General features: G+C 47.1%; 9 protein-coding genes across 9 annotated transcripts; 6 read left to right on the top strand and 3 right to left on the bottom strand.

Annotated features, from left to right (window-relative positions):
- Positions 1-3: 3 nt before the first annotated feature.
- On the bottom strand, positions 4-1269 carry CLUP02_06650 (uncharacterized protein; the record flags this gene model as incomplete). Its single annotated transcript, XM_049285649.1, has 2 exons — positions 4-1005; positions 1096-1269. 2 exons carry the CDS (start codon positions 1267-1269, stop codon positions 4-6), a joined length of 1176 nt encoding a protein of 391 aa, XP_049142792.1.
- A 3443-nt stretch (positions 1270-4712) lies between these two features.
- Positions 4713-6637, top strand: CLUP02_06651 (uncharacterized protein; the record flags this gene model as incomplete). The annotated part of the gene is made up of 10 exons (XM_049285650.1): positions 4713-4979; positions 5024-5179; positions 5263-5345; positions 5421-5583; positions 5642-5705; positions 5778-5846; positions 5907-5991; positions 6047-6153; positions 6373-6547; positions 6586-6637. The coding sequence occupies 10 exons, from the start codon at positions 4713-4715 to the stop codon at positions 6635-6637; spliced, it is 1221 nt and encodes a 406-aa protein (XP_049142793.1).
- A 106-nt stretch (positions 6638-6743) lies between these two features.
- On the top strand, positions 6744-9031 carry CLUP02_06652 (transient receptor potential ion channel; the record flags this gene model as incomplete). Its single annotated transcript, XM_049285651.1, has 2 exons — positions 6744-8938; positions 8998-9031. 2 exons carry the CDS (start codon positions 6744-6746, stop codon positions 9029-9031), a joined length of 2229 nt encoding a protein of 742 aa, XP_049142794.1.
- Positions 9032-9328: 297 nt separating this feature from the next.
- Positions 9329-11527, top strand: CLUP02_06653 (uncharacterized protein; the record flags this gene model as incomplete). The annotated part of the gene is made up of 11 exons (XM_049285652.1): positions 9329-9361; positions 9446-9484; positions 9635-9675; positions 9748-9819; positions 9954-10114; positions 10173-10288; positions 10653-10837; positions 10953-11054; positions 11118-11238; positions 11271-11329; positions 11383-11527. The coding sequence occupies 11 exons, from the start codon at positions 9329-9331 to the stop codon at positions 11525-11527; spliced, it is 1074 nt and encodes a 357-aa protein (XP_049142795.1).
- Positions 11528-11696: 169 nt separating this feature from the next.
- CLUP02_06654 (methyltransferase) lies at positions 11697-12752 on the bottom strand (the record flags this gene model as incomplete). The annotated part of the gene is made up of 4 exons (XM_049285653.1): positions 11697-11821; positions 11882-12184; positions 12264-12477; positions 12534-12752. The coding sequence occupies 4 exons, from the start codon at positions 12750-12752 to the stop codon at positions 11697-11699; spliced, it is 861 nt and encodes a 286-aa protein (XP_049142796.1).
- Positions 12753-14203: 1451 nt separating this feature from the next.
- Positions 14204-14771, top strand: CLUP02_06655 (uncharacterized protein; the record flags this gene model as incomplete). The annotated part of the gene is made up of 3 exons (XM_049285654.1): positions 14204-14262; positions 14325-14346; positions 14445-14771. 3 exons carry the CDS (start codon positions 14204-14206, stop codon positions 14769-14771), a joined length of 408 nt encoding a protein of 135 aa, XP_049142797.1.
- Positions 14772-15239: 468 nt separating this feature from the next.
- CLUP02_06656 (PhoD-like phosphatase) lies at positions 15240-16989 on the bottom strand (the record flags this gene model as incomplete). Its single annotated transcript, XM_049285655.1, has 3 exons — positions 15240-15527; positions 15609-16832; positions 16906-16989. 3 exons carry the CDS (start codon positions 16987-16989, stop codon positions 15240-15242), a joined length of 1596 nt encoding a protein of 531 aa, XP_049142798.1.
- A 1106-nt stretch (positions 16990-18095) lies between these two features.
- Positions 18096-19882, top strand: CLUP02_06657 (uncharacterized protein; the record flags this gene model as incomplete). The annotated part of the gene is made up of 6 exons (XM_049285656.1): positions 18096-18319; positions 18386-18536; positions 18611-18704; positions 18758-18975; positions 19045-19728; positions 19790-19882. The coding sequence occupies 6 exons, from the start codon at positions 18096-18098 to the stop codon at positions 19880-19882; spliced, it is 1464 nt and encodes a 487-aa protein (XP_049142799.1).
- Positions 19883-20474: 592 nt separating this feature from the next.
- On the top strand, positions 20475-22186 carry CLUP02_06658 (carboxylesterase; the record flags this gene model as incomplete). Its single annotated transcript, XM_049285657.1, has 4 exons — positions 20475-20502; positions 20696-21070; positions 21130-21719; positions 21794-22186. The coding sequence occupies 4 exons, from the start codon at positions 20475-20477 to the stop codon at positions 22184-22186; spliced, it is 1386 nt and encodes a 461-aa protein (XP_049142800.1).
- Between the last annotated feature and the right edge of the window lie 4048 nt (positions 22187-26234).

Below are 26234 nucleotides of genomic sequence, written 5' to 3' on the forward strand. Positions count from 1 at the left end.
TAATCACATCAAGAACAAGGGTGCCCCCTCAAACAGCTCGTCCCATGACGAAAACTTACGACCGTGCTTTGCCTCCCGCTGCAGCTTCTCGACGAGGCGAGCACCGTCTATCATGCTTACCGTGCCCAGCTCTTCACCGACCGCTTGCATACCCGAGCACATGAAGGTTGTGGTTTCTTGGTCGTTGTAGATGAGGGTGGATTGGATTCCACCGATGACCATTGGCCAGATGACGAATTTGTGTAACAACCCCGCGCTGGTTGCGATGGGATTTGATGGTGTTTCGTTGTTGGTAGCTTGTGAGGGATGTCGCTGGGCTCTTTGGGTGAAGAGGACGCGGAGGCTCGCGACGAGTGCGCTATATGCTGTTGACTCTCTTCTTGCGAGATGGGATGAGGCTTCTTCTGGCCAGAGGGTGCTCGATCTCGGTGCGGTTCCGAGGCCGGCGAGGCTGTTGATGGCGTATAAGGCGGCGTGATACGTCGTCATCAGTGCGACCCAGGCGTCTTTTGTTTCCTGATCCTCGCTCAGTCTGGTTGGTGCCAGCGAGACCTGTGCAGTCGCCGAGATCTCTGCGGCCCATTTCTCGGGCGGTGAGGTGCCGAGATACTCTAGCACAGCAGATAGACCTTCTGGGAGTTGCTTCGCCGTCTCTGGGTATAGTGCCCTCCGTGCCCGTAGCCCGTTGATGCGGATCAGGATCTTGGCCAGGTCGTTGGGGACCAGCCTCCACGGATTGCCGGCGTCGGTTTCAGAGTCTTGGAAGATTGCTTCGTAGGATTCTTGTCTTGCGAGGATCGTGCCTGCGACGGACGATGAGTGGGTGGTGGCGTTGATGGCTCCGTGGGTGGACGTGCCGAAGATGTCAAAGATTGCGAATTGCTGGAGTAGGCGGCAGAGTTCTGGGTCTGAGTTGGCGACGGCCGCGAAGGGGCCGTGGGTGAGGATTATGCTCCATGCGCCGGTGATGTGGGATTGCCACGGGGCGTAGGCAGAGAATTGGATCTTGGGGAGGTTTTAGTGTTTTGTTATATGTTGGGTGGATGGTGGAAGGATGAGGATGAGAAAGAGAGATAGAGAGCGTGTGGGGGTTACCTGAGATGTGAGCATCACCATGATGCCGAGGAGGATGCTGGGCCCTGGATCTTCGGCCGTGTTTGGTGAGCTGTTCCCTTGAGGCTGGTGATATGCGCAGAGTTCTTGGCCTAAGGCTTGCAGGGAGGCTACTTGGGATGCGAAGTGGACGCTTTTGAAGTCACCTGCTGCCATGAGTCTGGATAGTTCGGATGTATCGCCTGGCCGGGGTGCATGTTGCCTGATAGGAGGGCGGGATGTGGAGGTGGCGAGGGTCTTATTGTCGGTTGATAGTTTGAATAGAATACTTGATGATGAAGTTGAAGTCAATGATGATGATGATGATGATGAAGATGATGACGGCTGTCCGCTGATGTATCTGTGGAGGGCTGCGATAGAGATGTATGTGTTGCGGAGGTAGGAGGCGAGTGAGGCTATTTGGTGGGGGGAGATTTGATATGGTGATGTTGAGGTTGAGTAGGGGACTAGGTCAGGTGCTACGTGGTGATTATCTATGAATAAGTAATTAGTTAGTTGGTTGATTGATTGAGCAATGAAGATGAGAATGAAGATGTGGGAGTGAGATTGAAGCACTGAAAACAGAAATGAGTGAGTGAGTGGTAATGTATGAGTGAGTGAGGTTTTCGGAGTGAGTGAAAGTGAGGTTCACAATTTGTGTGAACGTAAACCACACGGGGAAGCTGTTAAGACCCCACCCCACACGACGGATCACCCCCTACGACAGATCACCCAATTCGGTACAATTCAGTCAAAAACCACTAATTCTACCTACTTCATTTTATAATATTAAAGATATATAAAAAATACTTTTAGATATATAATATATAGTTTTCTTACTAAGATAAATTTTATAAATTATAATCTATTATGATTATTAAGATATTATCAAATGAAATATAACATTTTTTACTATATAAAAATACGATTTCTAACTTTATAAAAAATAAATAAAGCTAAGTATTTTAAAAGACCATAATTTTCCAAATATTTTTCTAAGCTTAAATATACTATTTTGGCATTATACTAATTACATAAGCTTAGGAAATTCAAGTTTTTATAAATACTACTTATTATAATATAACTTAATATTTCTATATAATAATACTTATATTACTAATGAAAAACTATTTATATAAGTTCAATTTAAATCTTTTAAAAATAATTAACTTTAAATTTTATTTTTTCTAATAAATAAAAGAGTTATATAATAAAGTATAATGTTAGTATTTATATAGAAATTACTAGTAAACACTAACATTTAGAAGCATATTTTAAATCTAATATTATTATATAATATAATATAAAATGATTTTTTCTAAATATTTTTCTATACTAATTATATTTTTTTATAGCTTGTGTATTTTTAAAATATTTATTTTTCAATTATTTATATATATATGGAATAGCGGTTTTGGCTGAATCTGGCCGAATTGGGTGATCTGTCGTAGGGGGTGATCCGTCGTGTGGGGTGGGGTCTTACCCACAATATTCCATGGCATCAGCCGCTATCCTCAACTCCATCACGGTTCCGGCCGTTCTCGGCGATCGGCACACGATGCCAAGCACCGACGCCGGTGGGCTGGCGCTGCTGCTACTCCGTGTCTTTCCTCGGCTACGGTCACTGCCACTGTCGCGGCTTTGGCCCTCCGCGTCCGGCTCCCGATCCCGGACCCGGACGACGACGCCCTTTTGCGTTAGGACGAGGGGATCCCGGAAGGCGATGGGTCGCTTGTCGCCGTAGCCTGGACATTCTGTGCGTGCGATGATGCATTTACGGCAGGCGGGGAGGGAGGAGTCGCATCGGAGGCGCTTTTTGCGGCACCGCCAGCATTGAGGGCCCAGGGTCATTGTGTCTCTTGATGAGCAGCCTGGTAATGCCTTCGTAGAGAGTGTGGCGTTGAATGATGGGAGCGGAGCGGGGGGGAAGGGCCTGTGGCTGATCGTCTTCAGACTGTATGAGCAGTTGTGCGGAGCTTGGACAAGGCTGTGTCTGTCTTGTGAGATTATCCTATGGTGACGTCTAATAACCTGCTCTGGATGATAGAGGCGGCAGTGGTCGCGGGGGGGACAAGTTCCCCCACTTCGAATGATTAGTTTTCACGTTTTCGGCATATGGCGACGGTGAGTTTGCGCAGAGCGGCGATGTCGGCCCCCGATTTAGCCCAATCAACGGGCCATGGGCAGCCCGAATCGGAAGCGTGCATGGTATCGGCGCTTTGCTAAAGATACTGCTGGCTGACACGGCGACACGGAGCTTACGGAGCTTTTTGCCTTTACACGCGGCTTCACTATAATTCTGGCTGTTTTCAATTGACGAGGGCCGATGGCGATGCAATCACTGTGAAATAGGGCGACAATGAGGGGAGTTGAGGGCCCATTCTGAATGAACGACGATGTTGAGATCGACGCCGACATGAGGAGCTGGCAAGCTGCTATACCAGAGGAACTTGATCCTGGCTGTCATCTATTGGCATTCTGCACTATTATTGCGTCTGCCTTCGTGAGACCTGTGACATGGTCGCTGCCGCGTGGATCGTAGCTGAGACAGCCAGCACAGCCTCGTAATCTTGGTTACAGGTCGATCGAGAGATTTCCTGTCTAATTTGACCCACGAGGGAGATTCGAGCTTGATCGACGAAAGAATTGGAGACGGCGGCGGGTTTCTGTGGCTCTTGCGCATGCCGTGTTTTCCATGATGGAGTGACCAATATCGAAGTAGATCCAGACTTTAAGATTCCTCAATTCTCTCGCCAGGCTGAAGTCCAGCCCTGAGATGCTGATGGAGTCGGATGCTGTGAGTTTCCCGGGGCATGGCGCAGTGGTATCCGCTGGGTGACAATCTTGAGAGCTGACGACTACCCCATTCTTGGCGATCAACTACCCCTGGTATTTTGGACCTGGATTTGAGAGATCTCAACAGCAAGTGACGAAGGTTGGGTGAGCAATGTGAGATGTCTCGTTTTACACCGTACGTACTACTCGAGATTCTTGTCGCTCATTTTGTTTTCGGAATATCGGTCTTAATAGGCTCTATGCCGCTCTTCATGCGACCCTAACTCGAAGACCATGCACGTACAGAATAGCTCTTGACTACATGCTGTCCTAGGCGATGCAGAAGCTGCGAGTCTATGAAGATTCGGCTGTTTCGTTTCATTCCCAGTATGTGTAATAGCCATTTCTCACAACTGGGCATGATGAGATGAGTGAGAAAGAAGTAAGAGTCGCCCGTTGCGGCAAAATTCCAGTCGTTGAAAGGAGGCCTACAAAGTTACAGTATGGTGTTGCCAAAGTGTTGCCAAGCTGCCAATTCTCGTGGCACTTTACTCATCTCCAGAAAACCATTCTCGTCTTGGGGCTGTGAGCTTCACAGCCTCAACCCCTTGCGTGAGATTGCAACAAGGGAGATTCAGAGGTTCTCTTGTTGTAATCTCATTCTCAGTACGAGTATCGCAGTCTCGTCGCGTCTGCGACTCCAAAGCTGTACCCATCACCGAGTTTCGGTTCCCGGCCTAAGCGGGTTTGAGAGACTGCGTGGGTTTATGTAAGATGCATCTCCCAATTGTACGGATGTGATGTTATGTACTGTATGTAGTATAGTTTATGTGTAGGAAAGAACAATGCAATTGCGAAATGATTACCTCTCTTCTCAGCACCTACAGAATGGAGTTCCGAATCAATTGAGACTCAATAAGATTCTCGACCAACATCACAGCATTAGTGTTGGTCTGTTGGCCACGCTATTCTGCACTAACAACGACCGGTATCTGGGCCAGGCTCTAGAGGCTGCCGCCGTGGCATTCATTGCCCACAACCCGGCCCTGCTCGTATGGGCCCTGTTCGTCGGGTTGGGAAAAGACCGGAGCCAATCTCGGCTCGACATTGCCGTATGGTGGTAGTATTGAATCGCTAGATGGTGATTACTGTGCAGATAGCAGCCGTGCATTCTGCTTTTTTTCACGGGGCTACCGCTACCCCTGAGCTATGCATAGAGTTATGCTTGAGAGCGGGGCCGCACATTCTGCCCCGATTCAGACCCCTCGAGTTTTCTATGTATGTCTTTGAGAGGCTAGAGCATGCTGTATCTGTGAGAACATGAAAGGGGGACAATAGGGCAGAGGAGGCATTGAGAATACTCGTATAGCCGCCGTGCGTGCCGCCCAACCCAAGACTGATTTGTCCAAGCCGGGCGCTCGCAGTGGGTTCAATTGGGTCTCGTCTCGTTTCAAAGGAGGGTCTTCCGTCTCTGGGCCGTAGGTTCGCCGCACAAAAAAGACGAAAGACAGAGGGTCAGTCACCTAGTCATGGGCTGTCATGCCAGTCTTTAGGCAACCGAATATCACTTTTGGGGGCAGTGCAAGGAAACGAAAACGACCCTTCATTGGAACGCGGCCGGCGCGGACCAACGCTGCTAGAGCCGCCAAAGAGCTGCCAAAGCTGTCAGGGCTGCCAGAGTTGTCACGGACTCACGGTTTGTTCCCCTCTCCCAGAGTGCCATCCCTCCTCAGCTTGACAAGGGGGGAGAGAGGTACCGGCATTGGCTGGTCAGAAACGGCCGGCTTGGGCCGTTCTTGGTGCCATGGCGGCCCATGAGCCCCGTATCCCATACGCAGGTACGGCGGCTGGAATGTGATGGGATTGGATGCGTGATCGCCGTGGGCATTCCCATCTCACATCATCTTCAGGTGGAAGAGCCGCCAAGCTATCACTGGCCAGTGATTTTGCAGTCTCGCCGCTTCTGAGTTCTCCTCCAGGTGCGGTGCTAACTTTTAGGCTGTAGATAGCCCCTGGATTCTGACTGACTCCTATTCCAGCCGCCGTTGAAAGAGTCGTTGGAGGCGCTGGAACATGGACCAGAACCCTAGGGAAAGACATTCTGCTGCCGCTACAGATTCTCGGGTCTGTCGATTGTTTCCGTACGAGCAAAAGCTCGAGCTTGGCTTGAACTGTTCAGGCCCACAACCAAGCTTGCTTCGCCTCCCCAGCTATGCCGATTATGTACAAAGTGCAACGAGGGGGACACGAATAAGGGAGCGGCAATGTCACTGACGGATCGAGGATGTGCACAAACCGAACGGGAAATTGAAGCTTGGCAACAAACCACCCTTTTTTTCGTACCTCTCTGACTCTCGTCGCCAATCTATCGGGTCTCTCTCTCGTCTAATCTATCCGTAGAAGAGCGACCGTGTGCCCTGTCCCCCCCGTCCGAGTCTCTTTCGATCATGCAACGCTGTTTTCTGTCTTTCCTTTAAACAATTTGACGTCCAAGTTCCAGTATAGACAACGAGGAGCTATTCGACGTTGAAGGGGAAGAATCCTCTCACTCGCTTCGCCTCTTCTTCCCCCCTCCCCACCTTGCCCAGTTGCCCCCTTCCACTCTTTCAGGGGACAACCGTGGAACCTTAATTGGACCCTTTCGAGCTCATCGGATGATTCTGCACCGCGTCCAAGTATCGTGAGTAGGGACACACTCTCGCACACGCACATACCGAGGGGACACGCGAGGAAGAAAGAAAGCTTGAAGCTTCAAACGTCGCCATCGTAGAGTGCTCCCAATCGCAAGCTGACGATGCCTGCGACCAGACACCTTTGAAGGGCAATAACATTACAAACACCACACATTCGTTACAACTAAACATAAAGCAATAATCATGAAGCTCACCCAAGTCGCTCCTTTTCTCATATACACCCTCCTCGCCGCCCTCCTCCCCTCCTCCGCATACGCCGACCGCATCCTCCAGTCCTCGTCTCTCAACAACTGCCAAAAGAAATCCGACTTCTCCGCCAGCTTGTTCAACGTCGTCGTCTCCGCCAACAATGGCTCCGTCATGGCAAACATTGCCGCCGTCGTCTCGGTGGAAGGCAAGGCTGTCTTCGACGTCGCGCTGCGCATCTACGGCTACGACTACCTGAAGATGACGATAGACCCGTGCACCATGGACCTCCAGGGCCTCTGCCCGATGAAGCCCGGCAAGATCGACATGGAGTTCTCGTTTGAAATCGGCGACAAGCTCGACCAGGTGCCCGGTATCGCCTACACCATCCCCGACCTCGACGCCACCATCCGCGCCATCGTCAACCTCACCGAGACGAACACGACCGTCGCCTGCGTCGAGGCAGACTTCTCCAACGGTAAAACCGTCGATCTCGTGGGCGTCAAATGGGCCACCGCCGTCATCGCCGGCCTCGGTCTCGGGTCCGCCGGCATCATCTCCGCCATGGGCCATACCGATGCCGCCGCCCATCTCGCCGCGAACGCCCTCTCTCTGTTCGGATACTTTCAGGCTCAGGCCTTTGTCGGTCTTTCAGGCGTCGATATGCCGCCCATCGTACAGGCGTGGACGCAGAACTTCCAGTGGTCAATGGGTGTCGTCAGGTTGGGCTGGATGCAGACCCTCTGTACGTGGTACCAGCGCTCAACGGGCGGTGAGGCGGCACGACTATTCGATTCGTTGAGCGGTATCTCGGTGCAGGTCTCGAAGCGCTCGCTCGACATTGTCAACAGCATCGGTCCCGTCAAGCGCGGCATCAACGCCATCGCGAAGCGTGCGAACATCCTCCAGGACAACGGCTCCTACGTCGTCTACGGCATCCAGCGCGTGGCTTTCAAGGCAAAGATCGAATCGACGAACCTGTTCCTCACCGGCCTCATCGTGTACTGTTTCTTCATCATCTTTACCGTCCTCATTATCGCCGCGTTCCGATACGGTACCGAGATCGCGGTGAAGCAGGGATGGTCCAAGAAGGACCGCTTCGTCGAGTTCCGTCGCGACTGGAAGACTACCCTCAAGGGCGTCCTATTCCGCCTCAACCTCATCGGCTTCCCGCAGATCGCCGTCCTGTGCCTGTGGGAGTTCACCCAGATCGACTCGGCCGCCCTCGTAGTCCTGGCCGTCTTCTTCTTCCTCGGCACCCTCTTCACCCTCATCTGGGCATCGTGGAAGGTTATCCTCATTGCCAAGCAGTCGATTCTCACCCACCAGAACCCCGCGCACGTTCTTTTCTCGAACCCCCAGATCATTAACAAATGGGGCTTTCTCTATGTCCAGTACCGCGCCTCTGCGTACTACTTCATCATCCCGTTCATCGCCTACATCTTCCTGAAGTCCGCCGTCATCGCGTTCGGTCAAAAGGCCGGCGTCGCCCAGGCCATCGCCCTCATCGTTATCGAGGCCGCCGCCCTGATCGCCGTCAGCGTCCTCAAGCCATTCATGGACAAGAGCACAAACTCCTTCAACATCTCAATCTACGCCATCAACTTCATCAACTCCGTCTTCCTCCTCATCTTCACAAACGTATTCGACACCCCCGGCATCGTCGTCGGTGTCGTCGGCGTAATCCTCTTCATCGTCAACGTCATCTTTGCCTTTGTCCTCCTTCTCATGGTCCTTATCTCCAGCATCCTCGTCTTCTGGCGCGTAAAGGGCCAACCGACCGGCACCGGCCCCACGCAGCTCAACGACCCCTCCATCCTTGCAAAGGGCGACCGCACCGAGGGCAAGTCGCTTCTCGACCTGGATGAGGACGACAAGGTGAACCCGTACCGCCGCGAGTCGCTGCGCTACGGCGAAGAGAAGGCTACCGAGAGCGGCATGAGCCTGCACGTGTCCACGTCCACGTCGAACCTCAACAGCAGAGGCGATACCCACGAAATGTCATATCTGCCCTCGCCGGGCTCCAGGCCAGCCGTGAGCCCGTCGGTGCCCATGTTCCCCGCCGACCGCTCATTACGATCTCAAAGTCCTGCCCCGCCGCGGTCACCAGCGAGCGACTTCCCCCCGCCGAGTCCGTTTGGGAATGGATCTGCACGCAGTATCCACGAGTTTCGATCCCAAAACAACAATAGGTGAGTTGTCCTTTGCTGAAATCAGTCTCTTGCCACCCTTACTAACCGTCTATGCACAGTCCATGGCAGCGCGGTGCTGGATATGATCATTGAGGATTACAGATAATAAGGGCACATTCGCCAGACGTTCATCTTGTCTCTCTTTCCTTTTTCTTCTCGTTACCGTTTACATCACACTTTTCCGGGGGCGTTATATAGAGTCTCATCTGGAAACCTGCATCAGCAAGCGTGCATAGAAAAGAACACCATCTACTTTGTATAATCGGGCGTAATTGCCGAGGTTTCCCCTGGACAGCCACTTCTGAGGAACTGCGCAGGATCCATTCGCCCTCATGCCTAGACTTGAGAAAGCTTACGCTAATCAATCGGAAAGGCCCATGAAACTGTAACATGGGTTTTAATCCCTTCTTGTACCGTGTCATCGTGTGTTCAAGGGCAGGATAGCTCCGACTCCTCATCCTAACTTCGCGGGGCACCAACCACGACACTTGCCAGTGATGTGGGTAGATGTTAATCAGAAATATCGAGAAGAGCACCAGCATTAACGTATAAGCTTTGGTTACGAACCTCCGTCGCAATTCGGCGCGGCGAAATACCTCCGGTTACAACCCAAAAAGCGTGACATAATGGCTTTGTACTACTCGACTACGCGATGAAGTCGTGTATCATTTCCAATGCAGCTAATGCCCGCTTCAGTCGTGCTGGACGTTAGGAGACTCTTCTCCGGCTCGATGGAGGTGTGACCCGCAATCTCATCAGTGAAACCCGCCCGAACTATCATTGGCAACTTGGATGCTGTGGTGCAACAGCCGCTCTTGCAAATTTCCACATTTTGACCCAGTGCTTGACGTCACTGGAGGCACATTATACACGCCGCGATTGTGACGCTCGATTTACGCAATGCACATAATGGTAACATCATATTCGATGGTAGCTGTGGAAATCAAAAGACGAATCATATGTATCATCAATATAGTTGAGATACATATACTGTTATCAATACCTCACAATCAAGAGTCACTTTTGTCCTAGCTCTTGACTTCAAGCTCTCGAAATACTCTTTCCATACACAAAACCAGAATCCTCTACACACATCTCAACTCGTCAACTTCATTCTTCAAAAAGGACGTTCCTTCTCCAACATGCCTCAATACCAGCCTCAAGCCGACACCTTTAGTATGTCAAATTTCTGCCATATCCTTCGTGGCCGGGGCCGAATAGTGACGATGAACAGAGGACCCTTCCAGCAAGGCTGAGGCCAAGCAGCAGATGGCAGAGCAGCAATACGAGGAGAGGAAAGAGCACTCGAAGAGCGGTGCAAACACGCAGACGGGGCACCATGCAAAAATCGTCAAGGAACCTAAGCAAGACTGAAGTATGGTTGCTTGGGACATATCAGGACAGGTAAAAGCGACAGCATGCCTTCTGTTTGACCGATTATCTTCACTCGGTTCTTGTGCTTCGTATTGCTAGGATGTTACGAGGCATGGTTGTCATCATGTCTCATTCAAATCATTGATCAAGTACCATTGTAAAATTGCGATTCACTGATGTAGTCGAAAAGTGACTCTCTTCTAAATTCCTCTCATCTTCGAGCCTTTCAAAAGTACAGCTGTTATGAGCAATTGACATCGGATGGGCACCGCCCTCGGAAATTCTTACATCATTGCCTATAGCTTGAACTGAACCTTCGTGCGCCTGGAAGCGAGCTTAGTCCGAGGTCCTTCCTGTAACAGCTACAACAATCCTATGCAGCCTTGGCCTTTTCTACCTAGAACTGATATGGCTTGCAGGATTCATCAATGACTGCATCTTATACGTTGGAGACCAAGCTGTGGTTGTGCCAAGCATAATCCTGCAATCCTTCAAGCGCACCTTCCTTGATCAGACAAGCTTCGGGTAAGACCAAGACCCAGGCTCAAATTGCAACATCTTATAAGTATCTATGCACTTAGAGTTTTCACTTTATCATTCTTTCATCAACAAAGGTACTAGTCTTCAACCCAGCCCCTAGTATTTCACTCACCCTCACAAACCCTCCTGCGGAAATTTTGTTAGCCCAGCCTTGGCTTCCGCTTGCTGCACTTTCTCCAGATTCTGTGCCATACACAATCTTGTAAGTGTGGCTTCCAGGTCGCCGTCAACTTTCCCCCTCGTCTGTCGCTAACAGATGAGAAAGCTCAACGGTCAATATGGTGAAGATCAGCCTTGCTCTTCTCGTAGCTGTGGCATCAGCTGCTCTCGCCGCTCCTGAGGCCATCGGTGCTCGCCAAGCCGCGGGATGTCAGCCTTCTGAGACTGTTTGCCGTGATGGCTGGGCGTGGTGTTGCAGTGGCTCAACTTGCTACGAGTTCGCTCCTCCTACGGCCTGCTAGGAGAATGCGACTACTTGTTGAGATGAGATGGTAAAACTAGAGAGGATTAAGCTGATGGTATGGACTTAGATCTCATCTAAGAAAGTCATTGAGAATGGATAAATTGAGACTTCTGCTAAGATCATTTGAGATCGAATATGCCCTTCTCGATTACAGCGGTGCACGGGATGCCATGAGTTCCGAATTTAACCATACGCAAGAGCGAACAGGATAGCCCATCAGTCTTCTTTATAACACGACATCTCATTTTCATAGATAATACTAGCTTGCGTCTCAAAACTACACATGACAGACGCCACAAAGCGTGTAAATAATGACGTGATACAAAGACTCATAGGTCGACTAACCAAATTTCCAAGAATTCCTTTCCATACATTTACAACTCACGCAACGGACTTCTGAGCCATGAAGACGTTCGCTGGGAAAATGCCGCCCTGCTCAGTCATCTCCTTTGTGTATCTCTCCTCCAGGTTGGTATAGATTACCGGATCCATATCAGGAACCAACACTACATTTGGTTAGTGAGGGTTGGCTTACGGCAAAGACAGCTTGCTTCTAGTCAACTCACTTTGGGCGTTCCTGGCGACAAGCGGAATGGTGTGCATGCAGGGCTCGATGGAAGATTTGACGGCGGCCTCGTCGCCATGCACTTTACCAATCCCACACTCCACTCGCTCAACCTTGACGTTTTGAAGACCGGCCATCTTCATTGCCTGTGGAATTTTGGACGCGTATTTACGATCCATTCCCTGCTTCTCAAACATGGTCCCAATGATGTGAATGAGATCCTTCAGTGACTGGGGTTGGTTTGGCTGGTCTGGACTGATGTCCAGCTCCATAATCTGCAACCAGCCTCCTGGGGCCAACGTATCTTGCATCAGTTAGACTAGAACACGCGCAACCCATCAAACAGCAGCCCGAACCAACGAGTTCAACAACCGATGACTTACCGGCGAGGTTTGCGATGGCCTGCTCAATGCCGGACCGGTGGGCGCTGTGGAGAACATTGCGAACGTGGGTCAGATCGAACTGGCCCTTTAGATCCCCGGCCGGTGGATCGCAAACGTCGTGGGTTACGTAGCGGATGTTGCCCTGAGCTGACGTGGGCAGGAAAATGGTTGAAACATCGGCGCCGACCATGTGCGCGGATGGTGGAACCTGTTTCTGCAGGTCCCGTAGTAGTGTTCCTGTGATATCGCGTGTTAGAGGTCCCATTTCACAGTGCAGTCGAAGATTGAGATACCGTCGGCGCAGCCCATGTCGAGAATCCTGAGCCCGCCATTCGTGGTATCCACTGGCGCGAAAACGATCTTATCTTTGAGGCACATCTGGATCCAACGATGCTGGACTTGAAGGCGCGTCAGCTCGGCTTGGACATCGCCGACCATGGCTAGGTACTGGTTATCGGCGTGGCCATTGTGTCCGGTCTGGCTACTCATGTTGGAGTTCGTTCTGAACGTGTGTGTATTACGATTCAATAGAGAATGGATTGGGATGCTTTGCACCCTGAAGCCATCAAGAGCTCCACGGAGGACAAGATGATTAAATGCAACCTCACCGTCCCATCTTCAACCGATCACAAGCTCTCTAGTATCTGCCCAACATACGTGATCGGCAAATTTAACAAGCTGGCAAGCTCTTCGTGTAGACTGGAGTCTAAAGGCTACTGGTATTCTAGAAGGCGTTTGTGAAGGTGGTATAAGATCTAGATTTCGTAGACTTCCGCATTTGGCTCACTCCGAGTTATGCATAATGTCTAGAAGATATTAGCATGAACTCGAGTCACTGGCTGACAGGTCGACTCAGCAACAACTGAACACTAAATCTCTACTGGCAGGAGGGGAAAATAGGGATATCATAAAGGCCGAACAGGCGAGCCTCGCGTATCTATCGCGTGACGATTGCGATTGCGATAGCGATGTTGAACGTGTCCAGTTACAGATATCACGAACACGATGAGATCCGATAATATCAGTAATACTCAGTCTCCAATGACGAGCGCGGCTGGACGAACTCGTGTGGTTCAAATGTGGCGGCTGACATGTAGATGCAGGGCGGATGACGGCGTCGATATGTTCTGGAACTTGACGTGAGGGAGGGTAGGGACGGAGTTGCGGGTTCTGGGTGCGGGCCATCGCTCATGTTTGCTTTTCCGGGACAGCACAATTAAACATGTGTCTGCCAGATTGAGCCACGCATCAGACTACAACCAGTCGCAAGTTGTACAGAGGCAAAACGTGGAGAACTGCCGAGGTTTGTTTCTTCTGGTACGAATACGGAGCTGATGCCAGGTGGATAGATGGATGGATGATGGAAGTTCTGTATCCGTAATTGACTTCGGGAATAAAGGCCCGCCCGGCGTGCTCCCACTCGGGATCCCGTGGGCCGTCCGGTGTCTCCCGGCGAAGATCAGGAACGAGAACGACTGAAGATTCGGACATATCGATGTCATTCTTCGGGCGATCCGAGTAAAGTAGTTTCTTCAAGGGCCTCTCATGCAACTTACCTCGATGCCGTGATTTTGGAGGGGGGAAACAGATGGGTTACAACACTGTGTCACATCACCGAGCCAAGCGGGCGATCCATGCTCCTGCGCCGTGCGTATCTGCGTATACTTGAAACAGTTAGGCCCAATCTTGAGTTAAATAAGCAAAGTCACGCCATCCCTGGGCAGCGTGCAAAGAGCCAAGGGTTACAACACCGTAGACTCCCGTGGGAGATAGGCACATCATTGATGATAGGAAGGGAGGCAGGGCCAAAGAGGCACAGCTAGAGGCCAAGCAAACATTTACTGTAGGGCTGTTTCCATGTCTCTTTTGCAAATCTCTCTGTGCATGGCGAGCTTCCTTAAGCGAGTCAGTCTAGCTGATCCCGCTCACACCTTCCTGCAATGACCGTCCGAAGATCCGAATCTCTCATGCTCATTGGCTCCACTTCAAGACAGTCAAGGTTTGATGATTGATTAAGACTGTCACAATCTTACAGAGTACAGACACAGAACACTCATACAGTCACGTCAATCCGTGGCTGTTGGTGTGCCGTGCCGTGCCGGGCCTTTTTAATAAGCCTCGGGCACCCCCTCATCCGGCCATCGTCAAAGTGTTTCGAGTTCCTGTGTTCGTGTCCTTCAGTCCCTACGACATCGACGAGAGTGTTCGGTTGAGCTGTCCCGCCTCGCCTTCGAGTTGATCTCGACAAACATACACATTCATTCCTTTTCAAAAGACCGCGAGAACGAGAAGAACTCGTCGCAATATTTCACAGACAAGATGAAGACATCCATCGCTTACATCATCGCCGCGGCCCTCTTCGGAGCTACGCAGGCTGCCATCACCCCGATGAACAACATCATTCGTCACGAGTACAACCTCAACGCCAGAGCCGGTGTTCACGGCAACATTGAGAGGGACGTGCCCGCTGTTGCCGCCGAAGGCGATGTTCTGCAGCCTATTGTCTAAAGAATCGGCGCTTCCATTTGCACGCACCCAAACACGCGCAATTAACGTCGCCCCGTCTTCAATTGTCGGATACGGGTCCGAGACGGGTCACTTTCTACCCCGCGGCTTTGGCCCCCAATCTTTGAGGGCCTTACACCACGATCGACTTTCAACTTCAATTCTACGCATGCTTTCAGACATGCGACCTAGGGTACAGCGATGAGGAGTTTAGGCGGAGACTGAGATAGGAAGTGGGCGTTTGAAGGATTCTTTTTGACGGGTATGGAAAACATTTCGAGGACGAGAGCAAGACCAAGGGATCGGAAGGACTTTCGGTTGGCAAGGATATTCCAAGGCAAAGCGAGGAGCGCCGGCTTAACGGGTTGAAGCCACGATGAATGCAAACTTTTCAAGCCAAACCCCTACTTCTCTGCGCGTGCACATTTTGACGATCCTTCGACTCCACGGGCTCGGTAATGAGGCAGTCGATCACCTGGTGAACTCCCATGTGTAGTTCCACACTTGACGCCCGTCAACGATAAGCTCATAGTCTACCGTCCATCGGCCCTCCTCCGACGTGTCAAACGACACCCGACCAAACTTTGAATTTCCCCACGGGTGCGAATACACCGAGACGTCTGTGTCCTCAATCTGTCTATGGAACCGATCGAAGGGTTCATAGAACTGGTTCAAGGGCGAAGTGGAAAATTCAATCACAGACTTACCACCCTTGTCGCTAGTGGGCGGAAAGATCGTCGTCGCGTGCTCATGCCTGTCCTAGTCAAAAAGAAGCAAAAAATTAGCTCAAGCAAACTATTGAAATCTTTGGCAGGGTCGATCAAACAGAGACCAGCTTACTCCACTCAAGATGATAGCTCCGTCCGTTTGTCTCATCATCTCCAAGATCATGTCTCTCTCCCACAGATATCCCGACCAGCTATCGGCCGAATCGGGGCCCCTCCAATTTCGCGTGAACGGGACGCTGCTGACAACGACTTTCCACGACTTTTCTGTTTCAAGCCACTTTCGCAGGTCCGCTAGCTGTGCCGCGCCAAGCATCGTCTTCTCAGGCCCGTCCGCCATGTTTTCAGCCGATCGATAGCGCCGCGTGTCTAGGACGAAAAACGAAACGTCGCCCCGGCGGAAGGTGTAGTGCGTTTTGCCGACGCCATACTGCGAGGGAGGGTTCGCGTGCCCTTGATAAGACCAATATGGCTTCATGGCGGACTGATAGAGACCTGTCTCGTTCGCCGCCCAGTCGTTGATGATCTCATGGTCGTCATAGACGTGCAGCCACGGCACAGATCGAAGCGCGGGTGACCAGCTGGGCGAGGCATAGACTTGACGGTATGCTGTGGTGTAGTGCTCTGGAGTCCAGCCGAGGGCCACTGGCAGGTCGATGTAGATGAAGTCGCCCAGGAAGAGCATCATGTCTGGCTGGTTCGCCGAGACATGCCGGTCCAAGTACTCCAGTCCTTTGATGCGCAAGCCATGATCCAAGGGGTTGTAAGGGTAGAAAGGCTTGATGCAGCTTGTGGAGATGAGACTCCATCGCTTTGGCGAGAGGGCTGCAGTCCTGAAAGATCCGGCATGGCTGGCATTTGTGGTGTAGGTGTACGGCGTGTCTGGCTTCAGCCCTTCAAGCAAAAACGTCCCGGTATGATCATTGGAATCAGCGATGACGATTGTCTGCGACTTGGTAACCTGGTCATCTCCCTCCGAAGGCGCCCAACTGATCTTGACGTAGTTTGTATGGAGAGCTGGCGCTCTTACAACGATCCGCGCCGTACCTCCATCCATGTAGCCCATCCGAGAGAAGGAGAGATCGTGACTCTGGTGGAGTACGCTTCCTCTGTAGATGAAGTCCCATACGGACCCAAGTGACAGGATATTCAACATGACTGTGACCAAGGATGTAACCGGCGATGACCGGTCAACCCAACCCAAGAGTAGAAGCAGCCATGGGTGGTGTTGCCTAGAGGCCCGCCGCGAATTGGGCAACAGGAGCCTAGCAACTAGAGAGACTGCATACAACGCGCAACTCCCATAGATTCGATTGAGATATCTCTTTCCAAGTGGATGCTATTTGCTTGTTAGAATACGGTTTATCGATTCATAAGGGGCAAGGGAAGATATGACACATGTCAAGACTCACGAATCTTGTGAACAGGATTGCCAACAACCTAAGGCTGAGAGCTGCCACTGCCGTAATGGCGTCTAAGACACGAGTGAGAACCATGTCGAAGTCTTCGCTCTGATAGAGTTGTGAATTTGCTAGGTTGACGAGACTCGAGATGAGGCGTATTCCAAGCCTGTCAAACTCACGAGACCATACACCGAGTTTGAGTTGACAAATCGACCCCAGACGTTGACAAAGGCGAACGTCCAAGAAAGGGCGCTCAAGATTAGACTTTCTGCCTATTCAATCTATGGACCCGGAACCACGGCCATGGTACTCGAAGTGGATTTGAAGGATGAACACTCTCCCCATCACCACGTCGCGTACTTCCAATTATCAACACACGTGCAATGCCAGTGCCGTCACTCATGGCCGGGAACAATCAACCTCGTTATGGACTCTGTCAGGCCGTCATCCCGAGCCAAGTGCATCTTCTCAACTGAGAAATGTTCCTTATCACTTCCCGGATGAGCAGAGTCGCCTCCGGGAGCATACCGGTGGGCCGCGGCGTCGGGACCCCACTCCGATGGACGTCTTAGACGATCGCATTTCACCACGTGGGTGTCCGAGGCCCGTGGGATGACAAGTTTTCTCACCCGAAGGCGGAGATCCACCGGGAGCAAAATATAACGGCCAAGCTCCGAGCACAAACTTCACACACTAATCAAAGCTTGTTCTTACAGCGTCAGCAACGTAGTTGGTAATGGATCTAGAAAATATAGCCTGAATAAGGTGAGGCGACTACAACTTATTCCTCCAGTGTGCACCCGGCGGCTCCCGCATCTCGGACATCTTCCGGTTAACTTAGCCTTCGGCCCCGATCTCGACTGCGGTGTTCATGCCGGAGCACGTGGTTGAGACAACGTAATGAATGGTTGAGGCAACTGCTTTCTTCCTTCTTAATGCCGATAGTTCGGCAAAATGCTTTTATACGAAGGAGAGCCTAGACGAAGGAATGCAATAGCTTGATTTTTCGAGTGGATGGCTTCTTGACCCATACGCGTCCCAAGAATTTGGTTCGAAACAAGGATTCCACGTGGTAGTCTGCGAGGCACTCAGAATCAGCGTACATCATGCATTCGCGGTATTTATAACCAGGCAAACCGCGCTCGGTGCTTTGGTTGCAGCATACTTCTAAGTCATCGTCGACCACAAAGTCATCCAACATGGAGTCCACGTCAGCCTCGGTATTCGACACGATTGATCATGCAACCAAGAAGGATGTCGGAGTCATGGTATCGTCCGAGAGTGACATTGCGTCATCTCAAGAGCCTACTCCTCCTGCCAGAACCGCTGGGAAGCTCGACGTGCTGGTCCAAGGTGTCGCCTTGTTTTCCGATGGCTACAACATTCAGATCATCGGATACATGAACACCGTTCTGGCTAAGCTGTGAGTCTGCCATATGAGCAACAAATTTCTTGATGAAGACAACGTTTGACGGACAAATGTCATCAGTTATCCGAAACAGATGACGAATGCCGTTAAGACAAGGCTTTCTAATTCCATTCTGATTGGCGACATCTTTGGCATGCTCATCTTCGGTCTTTGCATTGACAAGTTTGGTCGGCGAGTTGGAATCATTCTGACTACTCTCTTCTTGGTTTTGGTACGTCGACACCTTCGATATGATCGGTCAAAGGAGATTTATCTCATCGAGAGCTGTTACTGATAGCCAGCTAGGGTATCGTCATTGCTACTGCTGCCCATGGAGCCTCCATTGAGGGAATGTTCTGGATGATGGTAATCGGCCGCGGTGTTGCGGGTGTCGGTGCTGGTAAGCGACTTTAGCTGGCCGTAACGGGAGGTTGAAGACTGACAGCAATGCAGGAGGAGAGTACACAGTCTGCACCTCGCAGGCTCTGGAGTGTGCCGACAGCACAGAGGCCATGCGCAGGAGACGCGGAATGCTCGTCGCAGTTTCCACAAACGCCGCAATCATCTCTGGTTTCGTCGGATCTAGTATCGTCTCTTTGATTGTCATTGCTGCGTATAATGGTCAAGCAAGTGACGGAATTTGGCGCATTTGCTTTGGAATTGGAATTTTCGTCAGTCAACCCAGCTCGACGGGTGCTAACCTTCCAAGTAATATGAGAGTAAACTGACCATCTTCTCAGCTTCCTTTGGCGATCTTCTTCTTCCGCCTACGGCTCGTCGATTCACAGCAGTACCAGAAGCACGCCATTCAGCGCAACATTCCGTATCGTCTCGCCATCAAGTTCTACTGGAAACCACTCCTTGGATGCTGCAGCGCATGGTTCCTCTACGACGCCGTTGTATACCCCTTCAACCTTCTTGCACCAACTCTTGTCTCCGGCTTCTCCTCCCAGCAGACAATGATCCAGTCAATCGGCTGGTCCGCCCTAATTAATGCATTTGCCCTTCCCGGTGCCTTCATCGGCGCGCTACTGATGGACCGCATTGGTCGCCGTCAGACTTACGCCCTGGGTTGGGCCATCGTCTGCGTCTTCAGATTCGCCATTGGCGGCAGCATGATTCAGCTCAATAACGTATTCCCGCTCTTCGTCACCTTGTACGGTCTCTTCCAGACCTTCTTGTCTGTTGGCCCTGGAGACTGCAACTTTTTGGTCTCGAGCGAGTCCTTCCCTACACCGCTTAGAGGTCACTTCCTCGGATTTGCTGCCGCCGTAGGCAAGGCAGGGGCTGCTATTGGCACGACTGCGTTGAGTGCGGCGCTTGCGAGCTTTGATGAGAAGTTGAAGGGACAGCAGGCGATCTTCCTCATCGGTAGTGGCATTTCGGTCGTGGGTACTCTTTGTGTGTGGTTCCTGATTCCCAACGTAAGTTGCCTTTGGTCTTTAATTTCATCTCTTCTGCTGGATCCATCTAACAGTTCACTAGGCTCCGAAGCATTTGGAAGACGAAGACGTTCGTTTCAAGAAGTATCTTGAAGCCAACGGCTATGACACGAGCCAGATGGGTCTCAAGGCGTAGTATTGGGTTTTGGGTCTAGTGCTTGAGGTATTTCGGAACATTAAAGGTGTCCGTCTTATACCGGAAATGAACTATTATCTCTCAATTCAGTTTTCTGCAATTCATCTTGCATGTTGGCATTGCACATTGGTTGACTTGAAGAGAAATACTTAGTGCAAGGCTGGTACTTTGTCGCTACATGTGGGGTCTAAGTTTACATGGCTGATAAACTCCCTTCTACGGCAATGGCGATGAAGCCTCAAGTTCAATTGCATTTCGAGCCGTGGGAATCTTCTCATGACATGTCTTTCCTGACATTGATCTGCCGAATTTCCATGCATTTCCAACGACAGACTCACTCGGAGGCCCAGAGACGTTGGCAAGCTTCTCTCATGAGTAAGGTACTTTGGGCATCGAACCCTTGATCTTGGCCACTGCAACTCAGTCAATGACACAACAAGTTTGTGCATATTGGTGGGTAACACCGTTCGATACGATCGGCGCAATGAAGCTAGCCACGGGAATGGCTTCCGTGGTAAGATTAGCGGCGTGGACAAGCGGCATGGGGAAGCTGCATTAGCCTGCGGAGGACCGCCAGCGGCCGCCATCATCTATGGAAGATACAGGGGCAGAGAACCTCAGTAAGCGAGATGTAGATCCGTCAGCATAAAGACCAGAAAACGATGATGCCTCGTGTCATCCCGCTCTTAGTTCGCTTTTTCCTTTAGCATTCCACAAAGATGCGTTCTCTGTTGGCGGTAACGAGCCTGGCCATCCTGGCATTGAGCGACAGTTATGCAACTGCATCATCAACAGTCAGATGCAATGCTACAGACTTGCACACCGTGTCCACCTCGAACGGACTGATTACCGGTCACCCGGCGTCGAACAGCTCCGATGTTCTCGAGTTTCTCGGGATTCCCTATGCGAAACCTCCAGTCGGCGACCTGCGATTCGCTCAACCGGAGAGGTTCAGAGGCAATGAGTCGTTTGAAGCATCTCACTTCGGCTTCGACTGCCCACTTTCGCCCTCTCGCCAAGTTGACTACCCGAACATGACAGCCCAAGCGCAGCGTATCATTGGATATTTCGCTTCTGCTGCCGGGACGCCCCAAAGCGAGGACTGCTTGACATTGAACATCTGGACAAAGCCAACAGCCAAAGCTCTCACCGCTACCAAGCCAGTCATTGTCTTCTTTTACGGTGGACGTAAGTGACAGAGATCTGTAATGCTTCGAGTCTTGCGTGTCACTAACAGGATCCCCCAGGTTTTGCCATTGGCAACACCAACAGTCCTTTCTACAATGGCAAGTACTTTGCAGATGCCCAAGATGTTGTCGTAGTCACAGTCAACTACCGCATCAACATCTTCGGGTTCCCAGGTGCCCCGGGTCAGCCTCAGAATCTCGGCTTGAGGGACCAACGCGCGGCCGTAGAATGGGTCCGCGATAACATTGCCGGCTTCGGCGGTGATCCAGAAAAAATCACTATCGCGGGCCAGTCCTCAGGCGGTGTCGCCGTGGACTACTGGTCATATGCCTACATCAAAGATCCCATCGTAAACGGCCTCATTGCACCGTCTGGCAATGCCTTCAGCTTCCCGCTCAACAGCCCAAATGTGACTGTGCGAAACTGGAACACCGTGGTCGCGGCTGTGAATTGCACCAATACTACTGATACTATGGCATGCATGCGAAGTCGGAAATGGGAGGATATCAAAGCTGCAGCTGCTGCCATCAGGCCGGCGTCATCCAGCAGCGTTCTTCGCGGTATTCCACCGTTCTATCCTTCGGTGGACAACAAAATAGTCTTTCCTGACTACGTCTCATTGACACAATCTGCCCAATTTGCCAAGCTGGTGAGCACTTCTTGTCTATCGTCTTGTCTTTTTAGTCAAACTCCCTAAGCCAGCAGCTAATCCTCAAATCATAGCCGATTCTCTTTGGGAACAACCACAACGAAGATGGATACTACAGAATTCCGGCGTACGGCAACGGCGTGATCCCGACACAGGCGCAAGTCGAATCATTTCTGCTGGAATCCTTCACCTGTCCGAACTCTCACCAGGGCCAGGCCCTTTCAGATAACAAAGTCCCTGCGTGGGTCTACCGCTACTTCGGAGATTGGGATAACACAAGACTCTTCCCGATAAGTGGCGCGTACCATGGCGTCGAATTGCACATAATCTTCGGCGCCTCAGGGGACGTGAGTGGAATTCCGCTGTTGGATTGGAAGTCCAATTCGACCGCGGTATACAGCCGACTGCGCAGGGGCCAATTAGGGGCCCTATTTATAATTATCGTAGCTAGCCTAACCTACGGTTAGAACCTCCTTTTTATACTTACTACGTAAATATTTATATAGTTTAATTAATCTCTTTATTAACTACGGTTCGAACTAACTACTTTATAATAGGGATATTAATATTAATTAGTAATTAAATTCTATTATTATAAATTAGTAAGGTATTTTATTATATAAAAAAAACGACTTCTTAATACCGTATAAGATAGGAGATTTATACTAATTAACTTTATAAAAATAGATAAAAAAGGAAGCGATTCTCGAATACCGTACGGAATTAAGTAATTATAGCCCTTTATTACTTATAAGAAGTTAACGTTTACTATATTAAACTACGTTAATTAATAAAACTACTTAAGTAACTAGCCTTTTACCGTTACCCCGAGTAGCTTTTTTACTAAACGACTTTTCTATAACTAGCCCGTAATTAGAAATTAACTAATTAAATTAATAAAAAAAATACTTATATAACGACTACTTACTTAATTAATTAGCGCAACGAATAAGCTTAATAATATAATATAAAAAAGTACCGCGCGATTAAAAAAGGGAATTTTTAAACGTAAATATTCTTATTTAATAATAAAAATAACCCTATAGGAGTTATTAAGTTAAGAGATTTATAATATATAAAAAAGTCTATTATTATAAGAATTTTATAAGTACGACCTTAAGCTTACGATTTAAATAACCTCTTCATAGCTCCCTTAACTACCCCCTAGGTTTTATTTAAAAATATAATATAAGGGACGGTTTAATAAAAGAAGAGGGGATTTAAAGGTCTTAATAATATTAAGTTAAGAATATTACGGATTTTAGAAATTAATTTAAGAAGAAAGTAGCTACTCTAAAGTAGTCTTATAACCTCTTACTAAAGTTATTATTAGCTTAAGAAAAGGCTAAAAAAACGAGGATTTAAGGGAAAAAAAAAAGAATTCTTTAGAAGGCTACTAAAAGGCTTCTTTTTATACTAGCTCCCGGCGCGAGATTATTAATTTTAAAAAATTAATTAAATAATAAAAAAGATCGCTAATAAGTAATAATTACCTAACCGTAATTAAATTATAAAAAAAACTATTTAAAAGATATAAAATAGGGTATTAAGAGGCTATAAAAAATAAGATTTTTAAAGTATTTAACCCTACTACGTACGAGCGATAAGTAGGTATTTTTAATAAGTTTTTAAAATTTATAATCTTATAAAAAAGAGGGCTTAACTTTATTAACTATACTTAACGGCTTATATAGTTCTTAATAACTTATATAGCTCTTTTACGAGCTACTTAGTATTTATTTTTAACTATTCTTATAGAATATTATTCTAAAGGAGGTAGGTTAAGGAAAGAAGCTATTTAAAAATTATAAAAAATACGAGGCTTAGGAGGCTAGAAATATACGGGATAATAGAAATTAATAATTAATAGAAATCTTAAGACTAATTACTATATCTTTTTATAATAATATAAACGTTTATTACTATTAGTATAAAAAGGAACTACTAAAACTTACTTTTTTATATTAAATAAAAAAGAGGATCTTAGTAAGTATAATAACTAGCGATTTAGAAGGGTAGTAATAATTATTAAAAATAGTAAAAACGAGAGTAATAGCGAGATAGCGAGAGGAAGCGGGAATCTCTTAGACCTTAATAAATTTATTAAGTAATAAAAGTACGGATTTATTATAACTAGCGCGCAGATTAAATATATCCTTATTAAAATTAAATACGTTAGTAATTACTAATATAAGTATAAGCTAGAGTACGACCCTTAGTAAGTTAGGGTAAAAAAAAAGAGAACGAAACCCGATTTTAAATAAAATCTTAATCCTTTATAAATAAATAAATATTAACCCGGATTATTAGGGGACGTAAATATATAGAATTATAAATTAGCTTAATAATAAGTAAATTAACGCGGTATTAATTTATTCAACTAAGGTTTATAAAAAAAAGGGGCTATAAGGGTAACCCCTATTTTATAAGATTATAAACGACCTTAGTTACTAACTAAACGAATAGTTCGTAAGCATAAGCTTAAGAATTATAAAAGTAGTTAATAAATTCCTTTATAAGCGAGGGGTATTACTAACGTAATTATAATTATAATAGTTATATAAAATACTAATAATAATAATTATAAAGGAGGAATTTGTACTATAGAACTAAGTATAAGTTAATAGAGTATATAATTACTTTAATAAATTTAAAAAAAGGGTAAACGACCTAGATTTCCTTTTTATAATTACTAATAGAAATCTATTATTATAAAAAGATATACCGGGGTAAAATATAGTATTAGAAGTACGATAATTAATAATTCTATTTATTTCGATTTATAACTTATTATTATTATTAATACGAAATTCGGCGCCGATTAGTTAATAAAAAAAGAGGTAAACGACCTAAAGTTATTAATAATACGTAGCGACGTAGGGATTATATATAAATACCGAAAATCTAGTAATAAATACGAAGTAATTTATAAACCTTAAAAAGATCTTTTTAAAAAAGAAATTATATTCTAGGGGGAAGTATAAGGTCTTATAAAAAACCCTAACGATGTTTTACAATTATTATAAAAAAGTCAGAATTAAGGAATATTAGTACTATTTAGTAATTAATATCGTATTTATAAATAAAGCCTCTAATTATTATTACGAAGCGGTGCGTAATTTTGATTAAAACGACTTTTTTAATATAATTAACGTAATCCGAAGCCGCTTTAAGACTTATAATAAGAACCTAGAGCTCTTATTTAAGCTACGAGCGATTTTTTTTATATTTATAACTAGGATAATAGAGGGTAAATTACGAGTAGAGATCCTTAAAGAGCTTATTAATTAAATTAATAAGCTAATAAAAACCTAGCTAAATAAGGGGATAAATAAGCGGAAAGTTAGATATTTTTATACTATAATTTAGCGTATATTAGAAGTAAAAATAACCCTATACTAAGTACCTAAAGATTACGAGACGCTCTACTCGAGGCTAAGATTTAGTTTTAATATTAAAGCGAGAATACTGCGCTAAACTTATTTTTAAGTATATAACGGCCCTTATTAATAATATTAGGTCGATTAAATATATAATAAAAAAGGAAAAGAGGCTAGATATAGTAATTACTAATAAAGAGGCCTAGATTCGTTAAATAAGTAGAGATCTAACTTATGGGTAGGGTAATAAAAAAAGTAATATTATATTTATAAAAAAGATAGATATTAGTTAAATAACTACTTTAAAAAAGAGCGTACTAAATTATATAAATAGTATAGAAAGTCGAGGGTAATAGATAGTAAAACTAGCCCTTATTAGTTTAATTAATTCTTTATTATATATAAAAGTAAATCTAGGGGTACGGAACTTAATAATAATAACTAAAGTAGCGGCCTAAAGTATATACCCCCTATAAGAAATTCGGAAGATAAAGAAGATCTTACCTCTTATATTAATAAATTAGATTATAACAAAATTAACGATATTAACTACTCTTTTTTTACCCTATTAGCCTCTAGAGGATATATAAGACTAAATAAATAAAAGGTAATAAAAGCTCTTAATAAGTAAGCTTTTATTTACGGATAGTAAGGGAAGGTCCCTTAAATAATAAATATAGAGGTAGTTAAAAGGGTAAATTTAATAAGGCCGAAGCCTATTCTCTTAACGATTAAGGAGAAGACGCTATTTTTCTTAATATTTAAAAAGAAAGAATATAGTACTAAGTAAATCTAGGGGTAGCTAGAGGGGTCCTTTTTATACTACTTAAATCCCTCGAATACTAAGCTTATATAGGTATTTTATACAAGTAAAAGGTACGGCTTAAATAACTTTTATAAAATTATCCTAAATACTAAGGTATTATAATAATTAACTAGAGAAAAAGGGTAATTTCTAAGTATTATAAAAGATCGTATTAATAACGTTTAATATATTAATAATAAGTATTATAAGGATTAGTTTTAGCCTAAGTAAAGAAATCGTTACCCTAAGTATAGTAAAAGTAAAGACGTACTTCGGAACAATAACTTTTTATATTTTACTTATTAATACCCTATTTCTCCTATATTTAAA

Source organism: Colletotrichum lupini, chromosome 3 (assembly GCF_023278565.1).
Source record: "Colletotrichum lupini chromosome 3, complete sequence".
Classification (NCBI taxonomy): Eukaryota; Fungi; Ascomycota; class Sordariomycetes; order Glomerellales; family Glomerellaceae; genus Colletotrichum; species Colletotrichum lupini.